This window comes from Mobula birostris, chromosome 5, assembly GCF_030028105.1.
Source record: "Mobula birostris isolate sMobBir1 chromosome 5, sMobBir1.hap1, whole genome shotgun sequence".
NCBI classification, from domain to species: domain Eukaryota; kingdom Metazoa; phylum Chordata; class Chondrichthyes; order Myliobatiformes; family Myliobatidae; genus Mobula; species Mobula birostris.
In genome coordinates, this window is record NC_092374.1 from 184,491,074 (window position 1) to 184,512,143 (window position 21,070).

Below are 21,070 nucleotides of genomic sequence, written 5' to 3' on the forward strand. Positions count from 1 at the left end.
CCAATAGTTTCCATGATGTAATGGGAAGTAAGGATGTAATAGTGACGTAGGAATGTAATGCTGAGGCTTTGGGCAGACAGCACTTGGAGTATTGTCAGTAGCTCTGGGCCCCTTATCTAAGGAAAGATGAGCTGGCATTGAAGAGGATCCAGAAGAGTTTCAAGGATAGTTGGTTCCTGAACCTGGTTGTGTGGGACCTAACGTTCCTGTACCTACTTCCTGATGGCAGCAATGAGAAGAGAGCGTGGCCTGGATAGTGGGGGGTCCTTGATGATAGATGCTGCTTTCTTGTGGCAGCACTCGCTGTAGATGTGGTGAGTGGTGGAGAAGACTTTTACTGTGATGGACTGGGCTATATACACTAGCTTTTTTTAGGCTTTTCTGCATTCATGTCCATCCCCAGTAATCTTCCAATGTTGTGCTCAAGCAAACACTCCCAGCCACTGCCTTAAAAACGCTCAAACACTATGTCTATTGTGCCTTGAGGAAGAGAGAAAAACTGTTCACCTTCTAGTTTCAAATAGCTAACACTTTATTTTAATCACTAAGCCCTGTCTACATTCTTCAGTGGGGAAATATCATTTCCATACCCACACTCTCAATATATCTCAGGGTCTTCATGTTTAAATCTAGTTTTCTCTCATTCTTTTAAGCTACAGCAAGTGCAAACCCATGCTCCAAAGGCAGGTTTCCAGTGCAGGTTTCAGCTTAGCAAACCTTCCTTGAACGGCTTGTAGTGTATTTCCACTGTTTCTTAAATAAGATGAAAACTGCGCAAAACTAGAGTAAATTTATTATGTATTTATTTTGTTTTTTCTTTCTGTACTGCACATTGGTGTTTGTCTTTGTGTGTAACTTTTCACTGATTCTTTTATGTTCTTTTTTTATGTAATCTGAATGCCTACAAGAGAATGAATCACAGGGTGGTATATGGTAACTTTGATAATAAATTTACTTCGAATTTTGAAATCTCATTGTGGTTCAGATGTTTCCTCTATAGTCCTTAAAAAATCTCCCTGTTTCTGTGTTCAGTTCTGCAAGCAGCAAAACAGTTTAGTGACTTTCCTAATCACAGATACATTTGTGAGTCATTCACCAGGACACGGGAATCTGTAATTCACAGCTCTGGGATCTGAGAACAAGAGAAAATCTGCAGATGCTGGGAAATCCAAGCAACACACACAAAATGCTGGAAGAACTCAGCAAGCCAGGCAGCACCTATGGAAAAGAGTACAGTTGACGTTTCAGACTAAAACCCTTCTGCAGGACTAGAGGAAAAAAAGCTGAGGAGTAGATTTAAAAGGTGGGTAGAGGGAGAGAGAAACATCAGGTGATAGGTGAAACCTGGAGAGGAAGGGATAAAGTAAACAGCTTAGAAGTTGATAGGTGAAAGAGGTAGAAGGCCATGGAAGAAAGAAAAGCTGGGTGAAACACCAGAGGGAGACAATGGGTGGAAAAGAAGATAAGGTGTTGAGGGAAATGGTGAAGGAGTGCAGGGGAGGGCATTACTGGAAGTTTGATAAATCGATGTTCATGCCATCAGGTTGGAGGCTACCAAAACAGAATACAAGGTGCTGTCCCTCCAACCAGGGACATGATGTTGAGGATCTATAAGGCACTAGTGAGACCACACTTGGGAGTATTGTGTGCAGTTTTGGGCTCCTTATTTTAGAAAGGATATACTGACATTGGAGAGGGTTCAGAGAAGATTCACGAGAATGATTCCAGGAATGAAAGGGTTACCATATGAGGAATGTCTGGCAGCTCTTGGGCTGTATTCTCTGGAGTTCAGGAGAATGAGGGGGAATCTCATGGAAAAATTCCAAATGTTAAGAGGCCTGAACAGATTTCATATGGTGAAGTTATTTCCCATGGTAGGAGATTCTAGGACAAGAGGGCACAACTTCAGGATTGAAGGGCATCCTGCTAGAACTGAGATGCAGAGAAATTACTGTAGTCAGAGGGTGGTAAATCTGTGGAATTTGTTGCCATGAGTGGCTGTGGAGGCCAAGTCATTAGGTGTATTTAAGGCAGAGATAGATAGGTTCTTGAACAGCCAGGGCATCAAAGGGTTTGGGGAGAATGCAGGGGAGTGGGGATGACTAGAAGAACTGGATCAGCCTATGATTGAATGGCGGAGCAGACCCTATGGGCTGAATGGCCTATTTTTCTCCTATATTTTGTGGTCTTACATCCTAAGTGTGGCTTCATTACCACAGTGGAGGAGGCCATGGATGGACATATCGAAATGGGAATGATTGGTGGAATTAAAATGGGTGACTACTGGGAGGTCCAGCTTGTTCTCCTGGACGGAGCGTACACGACCATCTTTCCCTCCCCCCCCCCACCCATCTGCATCTCCAATGGGGTGGGGGAGGGGATCCCACCACCAAGCACATCTTTCCCTCTCCCTCACTTTCTGCTTTCATCTCCCCATCTCCCTCCTCCCTCACTGCCATTCAGGGCCCCAAATAGCCCGTCCAGGTGAGGTGACACTTCACCTGTGAGTCTGCTTGGGTCATTTACTGTGTTCAGTGCTCTCGTTGTGGTCTCCTGTATATTGGAGAGACCTGACATTGATTGGGAGACCGCTTCACTGAGCATCTATGCTCCATCTGTCCAAAACAGCATAAATGCCGAGAGGGAGATTAGTGGGGAGGGATGAATGGACAAGGAAATCATGGAGGGAGCAATCCCTGTGGAAAGCAGAAAGTGAGAGGGTGATAAAGATGTGTTTAGTGGTAGGATCTATTTGGAGGTTGCAGAGAACCATGTGTTGGATGCGGAGTCTCATTGGACGGTAGGTGAGGACGAGAGCAACTTTGTCACTGTTAAGCCGGTGAGAAGATGGAGTGAGTGCGAATGACATTGAACTTGCTGCCTCTTCCTCCCCCACCACCAAAATATCACTTCCTACATTATGAACTTGTATTTTTCTCAGTGATGCGGCGGAGGGAAATTTTAAAAGAAGGACCACAGATGGTGTAAATATAAAATAAAAAAGTGAAAACATTTAGCAGGGTGGGTGATATTTCTGAAAGAGATTCAAAATGTTTCAGAGTGGTCAGAACAGTGATGAAGTTAGTGTTGAAGTTGTAGAGAAAGTGGGAAAGAGGTGGATAGGATAAAAGGAACACTACTGATAGGGTGGGGTTGAGGTGACAAGCTTAATGTTGTACCTTATTTAAGCAGTGTAAGAAAATTCCTCAAAACCATCCTCTCAATCATAGGCTAATAAATGTTGGAACTTTCAGCAGTGCCCACATCCCAAAAAATGAGTAAATACGTATAAAATCCAGTTCGATCAGAGTGAACAGAGCGTTAATCTATGAAAAGTGTTTGATTGGACTGGGCCTCTACTCACTAGAGTTTAGAAGAATGGGGGGGGGTCTCATTGAAACCTGTTGAATATTGAAAGGGTGAGAGAGTGGATTTGTAGAGGATGTTTCCTTTTGTGGGGAGCCCAAGAGCAGAGGTCACAGCCTCAGAATAGAAGAACGTCCCTTTAGAACAGAGATCAGGAGGGATTTCTTCAGCCAGAAAGTGGCGAATGTGTGGACTTCATTTCCTCAAATGACTGTGAAGGCCAAGTCATTGGGTGTATTTAATGCAGAGGTTGATATGTTCTTGATTAATAAGGGCCTCAAAGGATATGGGGAATATGCATGAGAATGAGGTGGAGTGGGATAATAAGTCAGCCATGATGGAATCAATGGGGTGAATGGTCTAATTCTGCTCCTGTATCACATGGTTCTATGTACTAAGAACTGGTCAAATACCTCGAAAGTTAAGAAAATCTCTTTACCATGACTATTACCCGTGTAGTTTCTGATCATTTGAAATCATCATTTCGGTAACTTATTTTGTGCTTCTTCCTCATGTTTGGACTCCAGAAACACAGTCCTCTGTACTAACAAGTATTTTTAACAGTTGTACCAAAACTTTTGCAACACAACAAAATGCTGGAGGAGCTCAGCAGTTCGGGCAGCACCTATGGAGGGAAATGACTGTCTCGGAACGGAACACTTTTTCGATTCTGTTTTTTCCCCTCCTGACCTGCTGAGTTCCTTCAGCACTTTGTGTGCGTTGCTCTCAATTTCCAGCATCTGTCATCTCAGACCCGATGACAATGGCATTGGACAAGGAATATCAGGATACAGGCCTGGCAACTGACATTCAACAGGGAATCCTCTGGCTATCCATCCCATAGGATGATGATAGTTCCTTTCAGTCAGTTAGTGGGGTGTTACCCCACTCCTCAGAAAGGAACAGCATGTGTGTGAATGGATTTCAGGTGAGTAGGGGGTTGCACAGGTCCAGACCCACCCTCTCGATATCCCCTCCCGGATCCAGCAGCATGGTAGGGTCCAAGACGGCTGGGGGAAGTTCTGTTGCATTGAAAAGCCAGACCAAGCTTCGATGGAAGGGATGCCCTTTCCACGCTTCATGGTACGTGTTTGCTAGACGGCCGTTAACCCTACGAGAGGGTTCATCCGCCCTTTGACAGGTCTTGTTTTTCATCCTGCAGGGTGTCTAGCCACCCTCCTCACCAGGAAAGCCTGATGGGGGAGCTGGTTTAGTCGCCGACCACCCGACCATGCAACAGGTAGTACTGGGTTACATGGCACCAGCAGCACTCAGACGAGTGACCTGGTGATTGACGAATAGACAGGGAATGCCAGGACACTGACCTGGCGATTGACGAATGGACAGGGAATATCAGGACACTCACCTGGCAACTGACATTGGACAGGGAATGTCAGGATACTGAACAGCCTGGGTGTTTCCCTTGACAGTCAAGTTCCCCACGCTGGGTAAGGACTTACTGACATTTATCCCTCTTTAGGCAGGTGCTGACATTGCAAAGACATTGCTGTCTAATCACAAGTGTGCCATTTGAGGGATACCACATTCTGTGTGCTGACACCCTCTTGGGCAATGACAGTGTCATGGTGCATGGTGTTAGGATGAAATCAAATGACGAGGTGCAACCTGCCTTGTGCCAGCAGGTTGGGACCACAACCAGGGCTTTGCCGTCACTCTGGTGACATCCAGCAGGTAAACCAGCACCGGGCCAAGCGTGGTGGGGCCACAGGTGCTAATGAACATAGAATGTACGAACGTAGACCAGTACAGCACAGGATCAGGCCCTTCCTCCCACAAACAATCCCAAATTAAACTAATCTCTTCTGCCTGCACACAAGTCATGTCCCTCCATTCCCTGCATCAAGAAGTCTCTTGAATGTCACTAAAGATGAAATATTCATTTTATTTGGAACACGTACATTGAACGTCGAAACATAAACTGCTTGGGTCAAATTAAATCGGTGACGATTGTGTTGGGCAGACACACATCTGCATGCCCACAATTTACAAACCTAAACTGTACATCTTTGGAACATGGGAGGAAACCAGAACACACAGAGGAAACCCACAGAGATGAGGAAGAATTTCTTTAGCCAGAGAGCAGTGAATTTGTGGAATTCTTTGCCACAAGCTGCTGTGGAGGCCAAGTCTATATGTATACTTAAGGCAGAGGTTGATAGATTCTTGATTGGTCAGGGCACGAAGGGATACAGGGAGAAGGGAGGGAATGGGGCTGAGAAGAAAATTGGATCAGCCATGATGAAATGGTGGAGCAGACATGATGGGCCGAATGGCCTAATTCTGCTCCTCTACCTTATGGTCTTAAGGGAAGAATGCACAATTTCCTCTCAGGCAGTGGTGGGGACTGAACTCCTGTCAGTGATCACCAGCTTTGTAAATCAATGTGTTACACACTATCACACCTTCTTCTACCACCACCTCTGGAAGCCCATTCCAGTACCCTACCACTGTGTTAAAATATATTTGTGCACCCTACATTTCTCTTAAACTTTTGCTTCCTTCCTTTAAGCTATGACCTGTAGTATTTGACATTTCCAACCCAGGAAAAATTATTCCAGCTGTCTATCCTATTTTTCATCTCCCATAACTCTAGAGACAAACAATACACTCTGTGATGGAGAGGGTACACAGCCTTCTCCATCCCTCCTCGCCTGAGCAGATCAGGTCCACGTCAATAACAAATATTATTTTTGCACATACCTTTTATTGCAATCCAGGAAATGAGGGCAATGGAGATAACAACAAGAGACAGAGTGTTACAGATAAACAGGAGCAAAAACAAGTATTTGGGCTGCCTCAGTGAACCTGTGGAGAAATGAAGACAAACGTTAAGACACTTGGAACCCTCTGTACACCACTGTAGGAGCCTGGGTAGGCTGCAGATTGTTTAACCCTGAAATGTAGGAGACAAAGTGAATGGTCTCTATCTTTTTCCCAAGCTAGGGGTGCCTGAAACTAAAAGGCATATATTTAAGCTGGGCGGGAAAGACTTAAAGGGAGTAGTGACTTTTCCCTGCAGTGTGTGGAAGGCATATTGAACAAACTGCCAGAGGAAGTGGTAGAGGTGAGCACATTTACGGTGTGTAAGAGGCGTGTGTTTGGACAAGAAAGGTTTAGAGGGATATGGGCCAAACTGGACTCGCTGAAGTAACTAACTCAATTAACATAACTGAGTTGGGCACAAGGGCCTATTTCTGTGCCGTATTAGACTCTAGTGCATTCTGCAGTGGATAGTTCCCGGGTAACAGTGCTGCTCTTTGTGGGTCAGGCAGCAGGTAATATTGACCATATGGTATAGAACAGCACAACCTCCTCAGCGAAAGATGGCAGAGAGCACTGGAGGTCTGTGCCATCATTCCCATATGCAGCACCAGGGAAGCCAAAGGTGGAACACCCAGTGTATGTGAAGAGCTGGAAGTCTGGTACACTTTATTAAACCCATCCCTGCCACCTGGTCAATAAGGCCCCCAGATCCGACTTGTGCACATCCCTGGCAGTGTCAGGATCTCTGGAATTGTCCACTGTTACATCTTACTCTGTTGCTTGGGAATTATTTTGGCACTCTATCTGAAGCCAGAGGCCACACTGACACATATCTGATGTTTCCAGACTCTGGACTTAATCCCTTCGCTACCTGCTGGATAGGATCTTATAAATCCACCAAAGGGTGCAGCCAGAATTCCACACATCTCCGGAATGGAACGGGAGCCCGAAGTCCCACAACAGCACATTCAAGAACAGTTACTTCCCTACAATCATCGGGTTCTTGAAACGACCTGCACAACTCCAAGCCTTGCCCTACCTCGGCAATGGAACACCTCAGAGCACGTCCTGCACTACCATGGACTTTTCCCTGACTGTGTCTTTTGTTTTGCATTCAAGGTCTTGTTTTCGCACAGACTTTCCTCCCCTCTCCTTCTTCACTGCCTTGTACAATTGCTGTATTCGTTATATTCTGTATCTAGGTGCCTGTGATGCTGACACCACTTTTTCATTGTAGCTGTCTCTCACCATGACAATAAATAAGACTTGAACATAGAACATGCATTTTAGCTGTAATAGAACGAAGACAGAGGTGGGTATTGACTGAGAGAGGTTGCCATTGACGTGCCTTCACCACCCTCCCTCAGCTAACTGTGGTGGGATCCATTTTTCTGTCAACTTCCTCCTTGTTCTCTTCAGCCCCCTCCCCCTTTAAAATATGCCTGTGTACCAACTTTTCTGTGATCTGACAGAGAGGTCAGGATCCAAAACATTCACTCTGCCCCTCTCTATACAGATGCTGTCTGACCTTTTTCCACATCCCCTTCCTGGTGGTGCTGTCGCATTCCCAAATCTCTTAATTCTTCCAGTCTTGGTATTCCACAGTAGTCACTTTGGCACCACTACCTCAGATTACATTACTATTCTGCTGTTTTACACTTGTCAATATATTTATTACTACAGACATTATTACCCGTAGCTTCACGCAATCGAGTTATTTCATTGCCACCGTATTGCAGAAGATAAACTAATCTGGATCTGAGACACGGGAGAGAGCAGATGCTAGCACCTGGAGCAACAAGCCCAAAGCTGGAGGAGCTCTGAAGTTCAGGCAGCATCCATGGAAGAAAACAAACAGTCGATGTTTTCGGTCAAGACCCTTCACAGTCTGGCTCACCCGAAATCTTGACTGTCCATTGTCCTCCAAAGACACTGTCTGACTCACTGAGTTCCTCCATTGTTTTGTGTGTTAGTCTGAATCTGAATGTCTCAAGGACTTTTGTTTTAATTTCAGATTGCCAGCATCTGTAGATTTCTAACTTTTTTAACAAGTGAATTCAGACTCAACTTATGAAGATATTTCACCCATGACACTTTCATTAGGAGAGAAGTTGAACTGAGCAGAAACGTAACTAAGTTGTGAGATGAAGTACACTTTGCAACAATAGGAAAATATACTATAGTTACTTAAAAACAGGGCTTTGGGAATGCAATAAAATTCCCACCATCACACTAAAGTTTTCAAATTAGTCAGATTAATTTAACTGGGTAGCCATGGGTTTATAAGAGCAGAGATTTGACACCCACCTCTTCTCATTTCTCTCCTAAAGCAACACAGTAGCAGCAAACCAAGAAATGCCGCAGCAGAAAATATTATTCCGATAATTGATGTGGCCACAATGATAGTCTCCACCAGAGGAAGACCTGCCAACAGAAAGGTTCCACATTAGAATAGCAAAGGGATTCTCAGAGCAAATGACCAATCATTGCAACGACCTGTTTGCTTGGTTGAAGTCCCTCAATGTTCCACCTATTAGGTCAAGCCAACATAGGACATGAAGGTTACACCTTCTGTTTCTGCTTATTTGAGATCTGAGCATATACCTGGCAAGAATTCATTCCCCCTCCCCTCCCGATTACCTTTTAGAATATGGCGGTGATCTGCCATGGTGAAACACTGCAGTGTTCTGTGCCCACAGTGCCAAGACATCGGTCAAGAAGCACCGAAGGGCAAGATAGAACATAGAACAGTACAACACAGGGACAGGCCCTTCAGAACTTAATGTTTTGTTGAACTAATTAAACTATCATATACTATAACACCTAACTAAACTAATTCCTTCTACCTGCATAATGTCCATATCCTTCAATTCTCAATACAATACATTTGCCTATCTAAGAGTTTCAAAAAGAACACACTTATCGTATCTGCCTCTGCCACCACCTCCGGCAGTGTATTCCAGGCTGTATTTAGAAAAAACCCCTCCCCTGCATGTCATCTAGTATTTGAGATTTTGACCCTGGGAAAAGATAACTCGCTGCTCCATCTTTGCCTCACATGATCTTATAAACAGGTCTCCCCTCACTCTCCAGAGAAAATGATGCAAGCTTTCCCCAGCCTTTTCTTGGGATTAGATTTCCAAGTCAGGATTGGCTGCAACCTGGAGGAGAACCTATTGGTAGTGGTGTCCGATACACTGACTTCCCTTGGTGGCAGAGGTCAGGGTTGATGAGGGGCTGTGTGGGTCGCCTGGGTAAGTAACTGCAGTGCTTCTTTAAGGGTGATACACTCTGCAGTCTCTCTGCATCAACGGCCTGTGTCAGGAAAACAACCTCGCACTCAACATTAGCAAAACCAAGGAATTTGTTGTGGACTTCAGGAAGGAGAGATTAGGAAGGGTACCAGTCAGGTAGAAGATACAAAAGCCTGAAAGCACATACCACCAAGCTCCAAGACAGCTTCTACCCTGTTATTATAACACAATTGAATGGTTCCCTAGTACAGTAAGATGGACTCTTTAATTCACAATCTATATTGTTATGATCTTGCACTGGGATATTTTTACTTCGCTGGAATGGTTACGCTTTTTTCTGCATTTCGTTATTGCTTTACCCTGTATTATCTCAATGTACTGTGTAATGAATGATCTGTGAGAGCAGTACGCAAGATGAGCTATTCACCTTATCTCAGCACACGTGACAGTAATAAACCAGTTCCGATCCCAGTCCTCATGGATGGTTTACATCCTGTCTGGCCGACGTAGTTCTTGACAGGAACTCTCAACTTGTTTACGGGAACAACCACTGGCAGTACGGAGACATGATTCACTGTCGCTGATCTCGGTACATGAAGACCAAGAAGGACACCACTTTAACTGGGGAACCGTGAAGGTTCTGGTGCAGACAAACACAAAGCAGGCAGGACAATATTTAGAAGCTTGGTTCTCTCCTGATAACTCCGTAAACAAACATATTGAACTAGGCGAACCTCTAAGAGCCAAAAAAACGTGAACCAATAAAATTCAAAGGGCATCTGAAGGGAGTAGCTAATCAGGACCGAGGGGCAGGTTGCTGTACAAATGTGAGCACTCCCAGAGAGAGACACCAACAACTACGCACTGAGGATGTCACCTTGACTGTTGAGGAAATGTGTGCAAGCTAATTGTGGAACTTGGTGAACACCACAACGTCAGACACCTCAACCCGAGCTACCAATATCCACCGCCATGCGAGGTAATTTTATGCCTTTGCAAAGTTCAGCTACCAGACATAACAACACATAGCTACCACAAACCAAACAAACTGAACCTGCTCAACAGGCTGAATGAGCCACGGCTTCTCTCTTGGGAGAGAAGGAGGCTGAACGGTGACGTGACAGAGGTGTACAGAGGGATGAGGGGCAGAGGTCGACTGGAGAGCCAGACATTTTCCCAGGGTGGAAATAGCTCGTACAGGGGAGCTTAACTTTAAGGTACTGGGAGAATACAAGGAGAATGTCAGAAGCTGTTCTATTTTAAACACAGAGAGCTGGAAGTGCATGGAACCTGCTGCCAGAGTTCGTGGTAGAGGCAGATACATAAGGGACACTTCGATGACAGAAAAATGGAAGTCTATGTGGGAGGGAGGAGTTAGATTAATCTTGGAGAAGGTTAAAGGATTGGAGCAACGCAACATTGTGGGCTGAAGGACCTGGACTGTGTTATAATGTTCTACATCTGTATTTCACATCTTACGGGACAGAGACAGTAAAGCCAATTCTGACTCTGTCTGTGCAGTTCCCTAACCTGGAGTCAACCTCCTTGACAGAACATTGAAATGGTAAAAGGAGATGTCAGGTCTGCTTTATGTTGTGATGCACTGTTCCCCTTTATCAGACTGATTACAATTTATATTTAAAACACTTCAGATTAATCTTTACTCTCTCTCTCTGCTCCACTATGGATTTGCACAGACTGTGTTCAAAAGCCCACCAACAGCAGATGATAATGAACTGTACCCTCGTGATGTCATAAATAAACAAGCTTACCGTGAATCGTTAGCAAGTAGTTTGCCTGGACAGAGTTGATTGGGTTGGTGACATTGCAGGTGTAAGTTCCACAGTCACTTCTGGAAGCACTCCGGATAACAAGGCTTTTGTTACCGTCCATCAGCTGATCCTGGGAGACCTCCCTTCCATCTTTCCACCATTGGTAGCTCAGAGAATCTCCATCGACATTACAGCTGAGCTGGATGGGGGAATGCAGAGAGCTGCTGTTGATCCAGATGGAAGGTTTGGACAGTTCATCTAAAGGAGAAACTACTGATTAATGAGATGCAATGTTAGCAATGAGCTCTCTCACTATGACAAAGAGACCAGTGTGTGATAAACCAATGAGTCTGTCAGCTGCCGTGGAAGGAGAAATGTCTCAGATCCAACACAAAGTCAACTCGAAAGGTAACTTCATATTTCTTGGCCTGCTGAGTATTTCCACCATTTTCATACTAGAAACATAGAAATATAGAAACAAAAAACCTACAGCACAATACAGGCACTTCGGCCCACGGAGTTGTGCCAAACATATCCCTACCTTAGAAGTTACTAGGCTTACTAAAGCCCTCTATTTTACTAAGTGCCATGTACCTATTTTAAAGTCCCTTAAAAGACTTTATCATATCCCCCTCCACCACCGTTGCCAGCAGCCCATTCAATGCACTCACCACTCTCTGAGTAAAACACTTACCCCTGACATCTCCTCTGTACCTACACCCCAGCACCTTAAACCTGTGTCCTCTTGTGGCAACCATTTCAGCCCTGGGAAAAAGCCTCTGACTATCCACACGATCAATGCCTCTCATCATCTTATACAGCCCTATCAGGTCACCTCTCATCTTCCATCGCTCCAAGGAGAAAAGGCCGAGTTCACTCAACCTGTTCTCATAAGGCATGCTCCCCAATCCAGGCAACATCCTTTTAAATCTCCTCTGCACCCTTCTATGGCTTTCACATTCTTCCTGTAGTGAGGCAACCAGAACTGAGCACAGTACTCCAAGTGGGGTCTGACTAGGGTCCTATATAGCTGCAACATTACCTCTCGGCTTCTAAATTCAATTCCACGATTGATAAAGGCCAATACACCATATGCCTTCTTAACCAGAGAGTCTACCTGTGCAGCTGCTTTGAGTATCCTATGGACTTGGACCCAAGATCCCTCTGATCCTCCACACTGCCAAGAGCCTTACCATTAATACTATATTCATATTTGACCTACCAAAATGAACCACTTCACACTTATCAGGGTTCAACTCCATCTGCCACTTCTCAGCCCAGTTTTGCATTCTATCTGTGTCCCGCTGTAACCTCTGACAGCCCTCCACACTATCCACAACACCTCTAACCTTTGTGCCATCAGCAAACTTACTAATCCATCCCTCCACTTCCTCATCCAAGTTATTTATAAAAATCACGAAGAGTAAGGGTCCCAGAACAGATCCCTGAGGCACTTCACTGGTGACTGACCTCCATGCAGAATATGACCCGCCTAGACCCACTCTTTGCCTTCTGTGGGCAAGCCAGTTCTGGATCCACAAAGCAATGTTCCCTTGCATCCCATACCCCCTTACTTTCTCAATAAGCCTTGCATGGGGTACCTTATCAAATGCCTTGCTGAAATCCATATACACTACATCTACTGCTCTTCCTTCATCAATGTGATTAGTCACACCTTCAAAAAAATCAGTCAAGCTCGTAAGGCATGACCTGCCCTTAACAAAGTCATGCTGACTACTCCTAATCATATTATATCTCTCCAAATCTTCATAAATCCTGTCTCTCAGGATCTTCTCCATCAATTTACCAACCACTGAGGTAAGGCTCACTGGTCTATAATTTCCTGGACTATCTCTACTCCCTTTCTTGAACAAAGGAACAACGTCTGCAACCCCCCCCCCCCCAATCCTCGGGAACCTCTCCCGTCCCCATTGATGATGCAAAGATCATCACCAGAGGCTCAGCAATCTCCTTCCTCGCCTCCCACAGTAGCCTGGGGTACATCTCATCCTATCCGGTGACTTATCTAATTTGATGCTTTCCAAACGCTCCAGCACATCCCCTTTCTTAATATCTACATGCTCAAGCGTTTCTGTCTGCTGCAAGTCATCACTACAATCACCAAGATCCTTTTCCATAGTGAATACTGAAGTAATGTATTCATTAAGTACCTCTGCTATTTCTTCCAGTTCCATACACACTTTCCCACTGTCACATTTCATAGGTCCTATTCTTTCACATTTTATCCTTTTACTCTTCATATATTTGTGGAATTCCTTGGGGTTTTCCTTATTCCAGCCTGCCAAGGCCTTCTCATGGCCCCTTCTGGCTCTCCTAATTTCCTTCTTAAGCTCCTTCCTATTAGCCTTATAATCTTCTAGATCTCTAACATTACCTAGCTCTCTGAACATTTTGTAAGCTTTTTTTTTCTTCTTGACTAGATTTATTACAGCCTTTGCACACCACGGTTCTTGTACCCTACCGTAACTTCCCTGTCTCATTGGAACGTACCTACGCAGAACTCCACACAAATATCCCCTGAATATTTACCACATTTCATCCGTACTTTTCCCTAAGAACATCTGTTTCTAATTTAAGCCTCCAATTTCCTGCCTGATAGCCTCATAATTCCCCTTACTCCAATTAAATGCTTTTCTAACTTGTCTGATCCTATCTCTCTCCAATGCTATTGTAAAGGAGATAGAATTATGATCACTATCTCCAAAATGCTCTCCCACTGGGAGATCTGACAACTGACCAGGTTCATTTCCCAATATGAAATCAAGTACAGCCTCTCCTCTTGTAGACTTGTCTACATATTGTGTCAAGAAACCTTCCTGAGCACATCTAACAAACTCCACCCCATCTAAACCCCTTGCTCCAGGGAGATGCCAAACGATATTTGGGAAATTAAATTCTCCCATCATGACAACTCTGTTATTATTATATCTTTCCAGGATCTGTTTCCTTATCTGCTCCTCGATATCTCTGTTACTATTGGGCGGTGTATAAAAATCACCCAGTAAAGTTATTGAACCCTTCCTGTTCCTAACCTCCACCCACAGAGACTCCATAGACAATCCCTCCATGGCATCCACCTTTTCTGCAGCTGTGACACTATCTCTAATAAACAGTGTCACATCCCCACCTCTTTTGCCTCCCTCCCTGTCCTTTCTGAAACACCAAAAACCCAGCACGTTGTTCACAACACTCCTTGCATTAAAATAGACACATCTCAAACCTTCGATCTGAGCGCAACCCTTCTCTATCACCTGCCTATCCTCCCTCTTGCACTGTCTACAAGCTTTCTCTATTTGTGAGCCAAGCTCTTCTTCCCCAGTTTCTTCAGTTCGGTTCCCACCCCCCAACAATTCTAGTTTAAACTCTCCCCAGTAGCCTTAGCAATCCTTCCCGCCAGGATATTGGTCCCCCTGGGATTCAAGTGGAAAACATCCTTTTTGAACAGGTCACACCTGTCCCAAAAGAGGTCCCAATGATCCAGAAATCTGAATCCCTACCCCCTGCTCCCATCCCTCAGTCACGCATTTATCCTCCACCTCATTCTATTCCTATTCTCTCTGTCGCGCGGCACAGACAGTAATCACGAGATTTCTACCTTTGTGGTCCTGATTATTGAATCAATTTGATCCACTGACAATATATTAAAAGCAGTATTTGATAACATGCAGCAATTACTTATAACAGACTGAAATTGGTATTCATATCAGTCTGCAGTCAATAATTGTAGCCATTAACCTGATATTACATTGAGGACTCGACAACTCTTATTTTCAGTTCTGTGTATTTACATAACCTTGTATTATTATTATTACTACTACTACTAGTTTCTTTCTGTATTTGAACAATTTGTCAGTCTTTGTGTGTAATTTTTTTCATTGATTCTATGTACTTGTTTTACTGTCTACAATGAATTCTTGCAAAAAAATGAATCACAAGGTAGTATTAGGTGACATTTATACTTCAATAATAAAATTTACTTTGAACTTTGTTTTTTTAAAAAATCAGTCTGATTTAAATAGACAGCTTAAATCCTTAGAATGTTCTAGGTGACATTAGTCACTCTTTTGCAGAATATACTACCTACGTCAATCTGCAATTATTTTTTTCTCTATGTTTGGAACAAGACTGTGATACAGACCTTGCCTCCATGACATATTTGATCCTGACTCTAGTGTGAAATTCCACACCCTTCCCCACCTCCATAATAATCCCCAGTTCTGGTCCTGCCTAACCAGTTGGTGCAGTTATTGAATTCTTTATTGAATTCATCAGTCTTTTGTCAAAACATGTGCTTGCAATATGCTTTATATGTTGACGAACATCCTAAGGATTTTGATCTCAATATGCTCATTTTTTAAGACTGATTGTATTGTGATAACTGAGGAATTTACCATCAATCTCTCAGGAATATGAAGGGTCCTCATGTCTTGGCCCTAAACATAGTAAACATGGACTACTTATTCCTTTCCTCCAGCATTTTGCAGGTCTTGCACTGGATTTCCAACTCCTGCAGAATCTCTGCAAAACCTCTTCGAGGTATGACTACCCTGAAGAAGTTCAAATCCTCCCTTTGAGGGGAATTCAGTGAGACACTCTCTCACTGTCCCCCCCCCCCCCCGATCTCTGCTTATTTCCAACTCTTTGACCATGTGTTCACAGAGAGTGCTGATGGAGGGTCTCGGCCCAAAACGATAACTCTCTATTCCTTGCTGTAAATGCTGTCTGACCTGCTGAGTTCCTCCAGCATTTAGTATGTGGTTTGGGATCAGTGACCTGTTGACTTGTCACCTTTCCCCAACATGTAACGGGAGGAGCAGAGGAGTTTTGGAGCCTATCCACCTAAACCGAAAGCGAGGTTGGAAGTGCCAGGCCAGAACATGCTGGACTGGTCCAGGTCCAGGCCCAGGCCCGGAGCATACTGAAGCAATAAGGCCCAGGTCCTAGAGCAAGGGACGGCCCAGCGTTTGGGCAATTTAAACGCCAGGCTGGATGGATTGAAAAGGCAGGGTGTCAGGACTGGAGGCAAGGGTCAAGCCGGTGCTCAGGCTGTGATCTGCTCTGGCAGCTCTTCGCTTCATGTCTACAAGCTCCGTTTTGCTCTCCTGTGTTACGAACCGAGGCTGAGGCTGTGCCTGTGGACTGACTTTCATTCTGAATGCCATTGCTCTGCACATTTGAGTGTTTATTAGTCTTTTTTAAATGGGTTCTTTCAGGTTTCTTGTCTTTTGGCTACCTGTAAGGAGATGAATCTCAAAATTGTATAATTTATACACACTTTGGTAATAAACGTACTTTGAATCTTTATGGAACAGGTAAAAGAAACAGAACCTCAAGGAAGTAAAATGGGTTCCACAGCCTAACAATGAGCTGCTGGGTCTTCTGATCTATCTTGATCAACAACAATTCTTCTACCACTTTAATAAAGGGGCCAGTAAAAACATGCTCAGTATATTTTAAAGAGGGAAACTGCCCATTTAAATCAGAGATTGATTTAGTGTGGAATCAATGTGCAGTGACTGAAATCAGACTAATGCCTGTAACTACTGACCAGGAACCAGCAGATCTCTAGATTTATCAAATACTCTTTTGGACTTGACATAACCTAAAAATTAGAAGATAATGAAGCGATTCCATTGGACATAGAAGCAGAATTAGGCTATTCAGCCCATTGAGTCTGCCCCAGCTGAAAACTCGGCAGAAATTCGTAGTGCTCTTCTGCACAACAGATTGAGTCAGTTGCTGCTTCTGATCAGAGACTGAGAGCCACTTGTGAATCTCTGTGGTTAGAGGCTGCCTGCAGTGGGGACGTGGGGTTCGGTCACACATCTGCCATGATCTCAGAGAGCGGTGGAATGGGACGTGGGGTACAAGCATCACCGATGTCACACTGATTCTTCAATTTCTCCTTCAGATGTTATCATGAGTTTGTGAAGAGAGCATGGGATACAGCCAGACTAAATTTACTGGGACTTGAGCACCTGAGTTTTAGGGGAAGATTGAATAGGATAGGACTTCACTCCCTGGAGAACAAGGGGGGATTTTATAGAGGTATACAATATGAGAGTTATAGACAAAGTGTATGTGTGCAGGCTTTCTCCTCCTCAGGTTGGGTGAGACTAGAACCGGAGGTCATATGTTAAGGGTGAAAGGTGAAATGAATCAGCCATGATGGAATGGCAGAGCAGGCCCGATGGGTCAGATAGACTAATTCTGCTCATCTCTTATGGTCTTATTTAAGGGGAACCTGACAGAGAACTTCTTCTCTCGGAGGGTGCCGTGAATGTGGAACAAGCTGCCAGCAGAAGTGGTGTATACAGGCTCAGTTGTAACATTTAAGAGAAGTTCTGATAGGTACATGGATGGTCTGGGTGGAGGTAGACAGAACCAGGCAGAGCATCAGGTCGACATGGACCAGGTGGGACAAAGGATGATTTCTGGGCTGTCGTACTCTATGTCTCTATAACAGGTTGAGTTGGCTGCTGGTTCTGATCAGAGATTGGGAGCTACTTGTGAATCACTGTGGTTAGAGGCTGCCGGCAGTGGTGACAGTGAGGACATCTGCCAATGATCAGGGGAACAAGTGTCAGGGACATCACATCCATTCTTTAATCCATCCCTTCAGGTGTTCATGTAAGCATGGGAAAACAAGAATGGGGTGTGGCTAGAATTCAAGATACCCAATGCAATGGTAGCAAATGCTCAAGTGAAGTGGTTATCCACAACACACATAGAGGCCAATATAGATTTAAAAAATGGAAAGCACATTATGAGAGTGACATAGTTAATTCAGAAACAAAGGTTCTGAACTTAAAGAGGGGTAACTTTGAAGGTATGAGACGTGAATTAGCTAAGATAGACTGGCAAATGACACTTAAAGGATTGATGGTGGATATGCAATGGCAAGCATTTAAAGGTTGCATGGATGAACTAAAACAATTGTTCATCCCAGTTTGGCAAAAGAATAAATCAAGGAAGGTAGTGCACCCGTGGCTGACAAGGGAAATTAGGGATAGTATCAATTCCAAAGAAGAAGCATACAAATTAGCCAGAGAAAGTGGCTCACCTGAGGACTGGGAGAAATTCAGAGTTCAGCAGAGGAGGACAAAGGGCTTAATTAGGAAGGGGAAAAAAGATTATGAGAGAAAACTGGCAGGGAACAAAAAAACTGACTGTAAAAGCTTTTATAAATATGTAAAAAGGAAAAGACTGGTAAAGACAAATGTAGGTCCCCTACAGACAGAAACAGGTGAATTGATTATGGGGAGCAAGGACATGGCAGACCAATTGAATAATTACTTTGGTTCTGTCTTCACTAAGGAGGACATAAATGATCTTCCAGAAATAGTAGGGGACAGAGGGTCCAGTGAGATGGAGGAACTGAGCGAAATACATGTTAGTAGGGAAGTGGTGTTAGGTAAATTGAAGGGATTGAAGGCAGATAAATCCCAGGGCCAGATGGTCTGCATCCTAGAGTGCTTAAGGAAGTAGCCCAAGAAATAGTGGATGCATTAGTGATAATTTTTCAAAACTCGTTAGATTCTGGACTAGTTCCTGAGGATTGGAGGGTGGCTAATGTAACCCCACTTTTTAAAAAAGGAGGGAGAGAGAAACCGGGAATTATAGACCGATTAGCCTAACGTCGGTGGTGGGGAAACTGCTGGAGTCAGTTATCAAAGATGTGATAACAGCACATTTGGAAAGCGGTGAAATCATCGGACAAAGTCAGCATGGATTTGTGAAAGGAAAATCATGTCTGACGACTCTCATAGAATTTTTTGAGGATGTAACTAGTAGAGTGGATAGGGGAGAACCAGTGGATGTGGTAGATTTGGATTTTCAAAAGGCTTTTGACAAGGTCCCACACAGGAGATTAGTGTGCAAACTTAAAGCACACGGTATTGGGGGTAAGGTATTGATATGGATGGAGAATTGGTTAGCAGACAGGAAGCAAAGAGTGGGAATAAATGGGACCTTTTCAGAATGGCAGGCGGTGACTAGTGGGGTACCGCAAGGCTCAGTGCTGGGACCCCAGTTGTTTACAATATATATTAATGACTTGGATGAGGGAATTAAATGCAGCATCTCCAAGTTTGCGGATGACACGAAGCTGGGTGGCAGTGTTAGCTGTGAGGAGGATGCTAAGAGGATGCAGAGTGACTTGGATAGGTTGGGTGAGTGGGCAAATTCATGGCAGATGCAATTTGATGTGGATAAATGTGAAGTTATCCACTTTGGTGGCAAAAATAGGAAAACAGATTATTATCTGAATGGTGGCCGATTAGGAAAAGGGGAGGTGCAACGAGACCTGGGTGTCATTATACACCAGTCATTGAAAGTGGGCATGCAGGTACAGCAGGCGGTGAAAAAGGCGAATGGTATGCTGGCATTTATAGCGAGAGGATTCGAGTACAGGGGCAGGGAGGTACTACTGCAGTTGTACAAGGCCTTGGTGAGACCACACCTGGAGTATTGTGTGCAGTTTTGGTCCCCTAATCTGAGGAAAGACATCCTTGCCATAGAGGGAGTACAAAGAAGGTTCACCAGATTGATTCCTGGGATGGCAGGACTTTCATATGAAGAAAGACTGGATGAACTGGGCTTGTACTCGTTGGAATTTAGAAGATTGAGGGGGGATCTGATTGAAACGTATAAAATCCTAAAGGGATTGGACAGGCTAGATGCAGGAAGATTGTTCCTGATGTTGGGGAAGTCCAGAACGAGGGGTCACAGTTTGAGGATAAAGGGGAAGCCTTTTAGGACCGAGATTAGGAAAAACTTCTTCACACAGAGAGTGGTGAATCTGTGGAATTCTCTGCCACGGGAAACAGTTGAGGCCAGTTCATTGGCTATATTTAAGAGGGAGTTAGATATGGCCCTTGTGGCTACGGGGATCAGGGGGTATGGAGGGAAGGCTGGGGCGGGGTTCTGAGTTGGATGATCAGCCATGATCATAATAAATGGCGGTGCAGGCTTGAAGGGCCGAATGGCCTACTCCTGCACCTATTTTCTATGTTTCTATGTTTCTATGTTATACATTACTTTCTGTAGCGTTCAGGTTGAAGTGCATTTGCTTTGCACATCACATCAAGTTCTAACGTGACACTGGGTGAAGGAGAGATATGGGTTCATCTTTTTTCGATGTGGACATCGATACCTGATAAATGTTCATAAAGTCAAAGTTGCAGAGTTTTGCATCAGGGAAACAAGCCCTTCAGCACACCTCAGCAATGCTGACCAAGTTGCCCATCTAAGCTGTCCCATGTGCCCATGTTTGGCCCATATTCCTCTAAACCATTCCATGGGCAGCAGTTCCTCTTTGGGATCTGATCAGGAATGCGTTTTGGGAAATTCCACTATTGTGCTCTGAAGGCTTAACCTTTTAAACTACAGCAGGATGTGGAGATAAAAACAAGTTTATTTTAAACATACCTATTATATTCAAGCAAACATAGTGAATAGTACTTGTTCGTAGATTGATGGAAAGTCTATAACAACCAGCATCTGCGTAAGTCAGATTCCTGAATACAAGTGATCCATTGGATGGGGAAAAGTCGATGCGTCCCAAGTATTTTTTTATTAAGGCAGGTTCCTTTGCTCCCACATGAAACTGGAGAAATGGATCCATGGAGGTCACTTTCCCGGGGTGTTCTGGCACTTTTTCCCAATGCATAACTTGAGTAATTCTCATTTCTTTCTCATCCATTCCAGGAAATGTCACCGAACTGCCTGGTGAAGCATTACGTGTTACATTTGCCCCTGTCAAATACAAATACATTGGTGAGACTACTCTCAGAACATAAAACAGTAGAGCACAGGAACAGGGCATTCAGCCCACAGTGTTCTGCCAAACCAGCTGAAGAGCAAATCAAAAAC

General features: G+C 44.2%; 1 protein-coding gene across 6 annotated transcripts in view; it reads right to left on the reverse strand.

The window, feature by feature from the left end:
• LOC140198120 (uncharacterized) overlaps positions 1 to 21,070 on the reverse strand; it is a 127,717-nt gene that overhangs the window by 8,562 nt on the left and 98,085 nt on the right. For all 6 annotated transcript variants that reach the window (XM_072259056.1, XM_072259055.1, XM_072259053.1 and 3 more), the window contains 4 exons: positions 20,627 to 20,953; positions 11,177 to 11,434; positions 8,458 to 8,574; positions 6,088 to 6,192 (listed from right to left, as the gene is read on the reverse strand). In XM_072259056.1, the coding sequence (XP_072115157.1) occupies positions 6,088 to 6,192; positions 8,458 to 8,574; positions 11,177 to 11,434; positions 20,627 to 20,953 (807 nt within the window). The remainder of the gene's footprint in view (positions 1 to 6,087; positions 6,193 to 8,457; positions 8,575 to 11,176; positions 11,435 to 20,626; positions 20,954 to 21,070) is intronic.